The 7,500-nt window shown below is 39.2% G+C and overlaps 1 protein-coding gene across 1 annotated transcript in view; it reads right to left on the bottom strand.

Annotated features, from left to right (window-relative positions):
• The window catches only part of LOC123502759 (phosphatase and actin regulator 4-like), an 82,241-nt gene that overhangs the window by 35,478 nt on the left and 39,263 nt on the right, over window positions 1-7,500 (bottom strand). The window contains 1 exon segment of the mRNA XM_045252007.1: window positions 4,469-4,564. Within this exon segment, the coding sequence (XP_045107942.1) occupies window positions 4,469-4,564 (96 nt within the window).

Here is a 7,500-nt window from a genome sequence, read left to right as displayed (position 1 = left end):
TGATAAGTAGTGTTGGTTTAAAGTGTTTCTATCAAAAAATAACTTAAAATTTCGGTGTATTTCAATTTGCAACACAAAAAAATTAAGTGTTGCAGTTTATTTAAGTGTTTCTGTCAATATATTCCGTCTGATTCTTGCAACACAAATGATAATGATAAGTAGTGTTGGTTTAAAGTGTTTCTATCAAAAAATAACTTAAAATTTCGGTGTATTTCAATTTGCAACACAAAAAAAATAAGTGTTGCAGTTTATTAAGTGTTTCTGTTAATATATTCCGTCTGATTCTTGCAACACAAATGATAATGATAAGTAGTGTTGGTTTTGAAGTGTTTCTATCAAAAATAACTTAAAATTTCGGTGTATTTCAACTTGCAACTCAAAAATATCAAGTCTTTTTTTGTGTTTCTATCAACACAAAATAATAATAGTGTTGTTTTGAAGTGTTTCTTTAAATGTGGGTGTATTTCAACCTACAACACTAAAAATAATATCAAGTGTTGCTGTTTTCTAAGTGTTTCTATCAGTACATTTAATCTGAGCCTTGCAACACAAAAATGATAAAAAATAGTGTTGTTTTTCAGTGTTTCTATCAAAGTAACCTAAAATTTGGGTGTATTTCAACTTGCAATACAAAATAAATTAGTGTTGCTGAGTGTTTTTATCAATATATTTAATTTGAGCTCAATATTTGTGAGTATTTCAACCTGCAACACAAATATTAGAGGATTGTGTTGTTTTTCCAGTGTTTCAATCAAAGTAACTGCGTGTATTTCAATTTGCAACACAAAAAATAATGTGTTTCTAAGTGTTTCAAATAAAAAAATCAATTACCTTGTTTTTCTGAAGTGTTTCTGGTCAAACATTCAACACTAACATTATATTTACAAGTGTTTCAACTCGCAACACAAAAATTAAGTAAATATTATCGTTTTTTCTATCAACCTTTCAAAATCCTTCATTATTTATCGTCTGCAACTCAAACTGCAACACAAACTCACGCCAGTGTTTCTACTAGTGTTTCTATCCTACTTCAACACTGCCTTCCAACACAGTTCTCCACCTAACACATTTAAAATCAGGTTTGTATTCTAAGTGTTTCTGTCAACTCAACTTTGGGCAGTGTTTCGTGAGTTGTATTGCACGGAAACACTGTATTACACCGCCTCATAATTCTCCCAGCCTGCCAGCAACACACACCCACACGTCACAGCCACGCAACACACCACACAGGCCTACAAGATTTGTTAGCAACACAAATAATGGAATAAATTTATCAGCAACACAAAATGGAAGTGCAGATTTACAAGCAACACAATTGTAACACACACTTTTCTGCAATACACGAGTTTATATGCTTTTTTTTTTATTCTGGCAACACTACAACACAATGTCTTCTCTAATGCAACACAAGGGTTAATTTAGCATTCAAGAGCCACGCAACACAAAACAGGATTTTTTTATGATTACTTGCAACACTCAAAAAAAATCTTGTGTTACTACAGTTTTCCCGCAACACAAAGTTATTTTATTTTGGCAACACAAATTTGTTTTACATTTTCTTTTATTGGCAACACAAAGTCATGATTCTTAGCAACACAACGTTATTTTTTTTATTTTTCCTTAAACTCGCAACACAAACTTATTCATTTTTATATTTTCCTCTTCAGCAACACAAACGTAAATTTATTTCATGAAACACTTAATATTTATTTTATGCAACACAAGAGTTAGTTTAACATTTAAGAGCCGTGCAACACAAAACTAATGAATTTTTAATGATTACTAACACTCTCGCAACACAAACATTATCATTACTTTATATTGACAACACAAGTTTGTTTTTCTTTATTAGTAACACAAACTCATCTTTTTAGCAACACAAGGCCATTTTTTGCATTTTTTTTATACTTGCAACACAAACTTATTATTTTTTTTCCTTTCAGCAACACAAACGTAGATTTATTTGACGAAACACTAAATATTTCTGGATTTTCCCCATATATGGAACACAAGCCTCGATAATTCTAGCAACACTTCAGATTCTTGTAAGTCTTTCTGATGCAACACATTTTCGAAACACTTAGCAACTCAAAAACCGATTCGCAACACAAACTGAGCGACTTTTCTTCATATATCAATTTAGCAACACTGACACATTCTTACGATAAAACACACCTAACACTCTGCAACACAACATGCCACGCAACACTTCACAAAATACTCGTAACACATGATTTTTTTTTTAAACGCGCGAAAAAAAAAAACATTTAAACACAACACTATCAACACTCACTCTTGGCAACACTTGAACGAAACACTTAGAAACACTGTATTGAGAATCATGAAACACTGCAACACAATTTTCACTATCTGTTATTATTTTTGTTTTTCTTTATTTTTCTCTTTGTCTGTCTGTGTGTCTGTCTGTCTGTTTGTGTTTCAAGGCCACGCAACACAAGTTAGTCTGTCCAAACATGTTCAAACTCGTTTCTTTTGATATTATTCTTTATTGAGTAACGAAAGCTCTCTCTCTCTCTCTCTCTCTCTCTCTCTCTCTCTCTCTCTCTCTGCCCCCACGATTACACACACACACACACACACACACACACACACACACACAGATAGATAGCCAGACAGAGACAGACACACACACACAAACAGAGACCCTTCCCACACACACACACACACACACACACACACACACACACACACACACACACACACACACACACACACACACACACAGATAGATAGACAGACAGAGAGAGACACACACACACACACAAACAGAGATCCTTCCCTCACACACACACACACACACACACACACACACAGATAGACAGACAGACAGACAGACAGACAGACAGACAGACAGACAGAACACACACACACACACACACACACACACACACACACACACACACACACAGATAGACAGACAGACACAGAGACAGACAGACAGACAGACAGACAGACAGACAGAATCCTTCTCTCTCTCTCTCACACACACACACACACACACACACACACACACACACACACGCAGCCGGCACACACACGCGTCAGCAGCAGCGGGGCACAGACCAGGAAGGAGCGGCGGCAGAGGGCAGACTGGGCGGCGGCGGCGGTGCAGGAGGAGGAGGAGGAGGAGGAGGAGGAGGAGGAGGAGGAGGAGGAGGAGGAGGAGGAGGAGGAGGAGGAGGAGGAGGAGGAGGATCAGCGCTAGGAGTCCTGCGCCGGTGCCTCCTCTCTTTCCTTCCTTCGTCCTCCTCCTCCTCCTCCTCCTCCTACTACTACTACTACTATTGTTGCTAACGGAGTGATAGTAGTAGTAGTAGTAGTAGTAGTAGTAGTGGTGGTGGTGGTAGGGGTGGTGGTGGTGGTGGTGTTATAATAATAATAATAATAATAATAATAATAATAATAATAATAATAATAATAATAATAAAATGTGTATAGTAATATTTTTTGCTCTCTCTCACACACACACACACACACACACACACACACACACACACACACACACACACCCACGAGAGGTCTTTAAAGCAGACACACTCACATTAACTAAGTCACCCTTAAAATGGCACCGTTTTCTATAAAGCTGCCGTCAGTGTTTTGGTTTCAAGACGTTTTCTATCTTACTCCTGCTTCGCTAAACAGATTGAGGAGGAGGAGGAGGAGGAGGAGGAGGAGGAGGAGGAGGAGGAGGAGGAGGAGGAGGAGGAGGAGGAGGATAATAGTAATTTTTCTTTTTTTCTTCTTTCCTTCCTTGATTCCTTCTTCCTCCTCCTTCTCCTTCTCCTCCTCCTCCTCCTCTTCCTCCTTCTCCTCCTTCCTTTCTCTCCCTGTCATCTCTTCCTTCTTCTTCTTCTTCTTCTTCCTCTTATACTTTCCTTTCCTCCTCCTTCTCCTTCTCCTCCTCCTCTTCTTTCTTTCCTCCTCCTCCTTCTTCTCCTCCTTCTCTTCATTCCTTACACCACCTCTCTCTCTCTCTCTCTCTCTCTCTCTCTCTCTCTCTCTCTCTCATATTTCTACACAATTATTTAAGTTTGCCTTCAATTTTCTTTGTGTAAGTCCGTTTTCTATGATCCCCAAACAATTATTTTACAGATACTTACGTTTCCCCTTATATCTCTTTGGTTTATACGTTTTCTTTCATTTATCTCCATTTTCTTTAAGTCTAACGCATAAATTTTTAAGTCTACCATAAATTCCTTCTGTTTATATCCGTTTTCTTTCATTCCATCCATTTTTTCTCACTTCTAGACAATTTAGTTAAGTCTACCCTAAAATCCCTTTCCTAACATACGTTTTCTTTCACTTTCCCACAATTCACTTAAGTCTACCATTTGTTTACATCCATTTTCTTCCACTTCATCCATTTTCATTCACTCCCGACACAATTTTTGAAGTGTACCATAAAATCCCTTTGTTTACCTCCGTTTTCTGTGAGTGGGGCACTTACCTTCCGCGACAGGTGAGGTAGGGGAGTCAGGGAACAGTATGCCCTTTTGTACTAGCTCCTCTTTGTTGACACGCATCGAGATCTTCCTCTCCAAAGCTGCCGGGAGACGAGTGGCATTAGGAACACAAAGGAAAGGCAAACAGCACCTTTAGATACCTTCAAGGCTGTTTGGGGACTGCAAAGGAGTTGGTAGAGTAGACAGAATGATGCCTGGAACACAAAGGAAAGGCAAACACCACCTTTAGATTCTTTCAAGGCTGTTTGGGGACTGCAAAGGAGTTGGTAGAGTAGACAGAATGACGTCTGGAACACAAAGGAAAGGCAAACAGCACCTTTTAGATTTCTTCAAGGCTGTTTGGGGACTGCAAATGAGTAGGTAGAGTAGACAGAATGACGCCTGGAACACAAAGGAAAGCCAAACAGCACCTTTTAGATTTCTTCAAGGCTGTTTGGGGACTGCAAAGGAGTAGGTAGAGTAGACAGAATGACGCCTGGAACACAAAGGAAAGGCAAACACCACCTTTTAGATTTCTTCAAGGCTGTTTGGGGACTGCAAAGGAGTTGGTAGAGTACACAGAATGACGTCTGGAACACAAAGGAAAGCCAAACACCACCTTTAGACACCTTCAAGGCTGTTTGGGGACTGCAAAGGAGTTGGTAGAGTAGACAGAATGACGTCTGGAACACAAAGGAAAGCCAAACAGCACCTTTAGATACCTTCAAGGCTGTTTGGGGACTGCAAAGGAGTTGGTAGAGTAGACAGAATGATGCCTGGAACACAAAGGAAAGCCAAACAGCACCTTTAGATTCTTTCAAGGCTGTTTGGTGACTGCTTACACCTAGACACAGACAGGAGAGACAGGGCGGTAAAGGAGGATGTAGAGTTAACAGAAGGAGGAGGTAGGGCTAGCAGTGGCGTTAGGAGCACAAAGGAATACAAAGGAAAGGCAAACAGCAACAGACCTCTTAGTTTCTTTCAAGGGAAGAGAGAGAGGATAGAACAGGAGGCAGGTGTGTGGGGAGGAGAGAGGGAGAGAGGAAGAAAAGGGAATGGAAGAGGAGGAAAGGATGATGGAGAGAGAAAAGTGGGGAAGGGAAGGTGTTAGCAGGTGTGTTGGGGGGAGGGGGACTGTGATAGGTAAGGATAGGTAAGGATAGGTTAGGTTAGGTTAGGTTAGGTTAGGTTAGGTAAGGTTAGGTTAGGTTAGGTTAGGTAAGGATAGGTAAGGTTAGGTTAGGTAAGGATACGTTAGGTTAGGTTAGGTAAGGATAGGATAGGTTAGGTTAGGTAAGGATAGGTTAGGTTAGGTTAGGTTAGCTTAGGGTAGGTTAGGTTAGGTTAGGTAAGGATAGCTTAGGTTAGGTTAGGTTAGGTAAGGATAGGTTAGGTTAGGTTAGGTTAAGGTTAGGTTAGGATAGGATAGGTTAGGTTAGGTAAGGATAGATTAGGTTAGGTTAGGTTAGGTAAGGATAGGTTAGGTTAGGTAAGGATAGGTTAGGTAAGGATAGGTTAGGTTAGGTTAGGTAAGGTTAGGTTAGGTTACGTTAGGTAAGGATAGGATAGGTAAGGTTAGGTTAGGTAAGGATAGCTTAGGTTAGGTTAGATAAAATAAGATTAGTGTAGGTTAGTTTCAGAAAGGGAAGGTAAGGCTGGGATGGGTTATGTAAGGCAACATAAGGTCAGAGTGTGTGTAGGTGTGGTGAAAGTGTGGTGAATGTAATACAGTGAGGGTGTGGGCTGATACATGTAGCGTTCGACTCTCTATCTATGCAGGGCTGTAGCTACGAGATGTGACCCATACCCCAAACGCCACACAAGGACGGATAAGGCCCCTGTACAGAGTTAGCAGCTGTGTGGAAGAGTGAGAGAAGTTGTAGAGACACCTCAGAATGCCAAACTTGACAGGAACAGTTTTAGCAAGAGATGAGATGTGAAGTTTGCAGGACAGACCGAGGATATTCAGTATGGAAGAGTGTGTGTGTGTGTGTGTGTGTGTGTGTGTGTGTGTTTAAGTGTGTGAAGTTTGCAGTTTAAAAAAGTAAAGGACAGGGCGAGGATATTCAGTGCAGACGACAGCTGAGACTCATTGAAGAAGACAGGATAGTTGTCGAGAATGTTGTGTCGAGTTGATAGATGGAGGAATTGAGTTTTTGAGGCATTGAACACTACTTTGAGGGAATAACAGGAGACAGTGCAGCGATAGGATAAGATAGAGATATGAGACTATGATCGGAGAGCCCAGTGGGGAAGAAAGAGAAGAAAGGAAGATATGGTGACAGAAGAAGTAGGATTGGAAGTAAGGAAAAGGTCAAGAATGTTAAGAATGTTTGGCGTATCTCCTAGAGTGTATGTATGTGGTAGGAATGTGGTAGGAATGTGGTAGGGGGGTGTGGTGAAGCAAAACTGTACCTAGTCAATAAATATAAGAATAAATAAGCAAATGGAAGAACAGGGAAAGGTTACAATGCATAAGGTTAACATTTTCTCTTCGTCCAATGTCTAAATATCAACAAAAGTCAAAGTAAATGTTACGTGAATGTTAATTGAATGTTCCGCAAGTCATTAATGTTAACTCAGCAATTTTACTCTATCGATTTCCTGCTGTTATCTTTCTCTTCTCTGATAATTAATCTTCTCAAAAAAAAAAAAAAAAAAAAAAAAAAAAAGGAAAAAAGAAAAGTTTATTACATGTACAAATAAGATCAAGATTTAAGATCAAAACAAAAACTTGAAGTGAAATATTACGTCACTTACACCGCCAAGATCAGAATCAACACACAGCAGAGGAAACAAATAAACCTCATCTGGGAAAAAAATAAATAAATCAAATAAAAATAGTTACGTGTACAAATAAGATCAAGATTTAAGATCAAAACAAAAACTTGAAGTGAAATATTACGTCACTTACACCGCCAAGATCAGAATTAACCCACTTCTAGCAGCAAGATCAAGATTAAGACACTTCTAGATCAGTTTTTCTTTTATTTCATTTATATAATATCATTTATATATCTATCTCAAACCCAACCTG

The sequence above is a fragment of the Portunus trituberculatus genome, chromosome 2 (genome assembly GCF_017591435.1).
Source record: "Portunus trituberculatus isolate SZX2019 chromosome 2, ASM1759143v1, whole genome shotgun sequence".
Lineage (NCBI taxonomy): Eukaryota > Metazoa > Arthropoda > Malacostraca > Decapoda > Portunidae > Portunus > Portunus trituberculatus.
The sequence above is the reverse complement of the archived record's forward strand: the minus strand, read 5'-3'. Positions and strand labels throughout refer to the sequence as shown.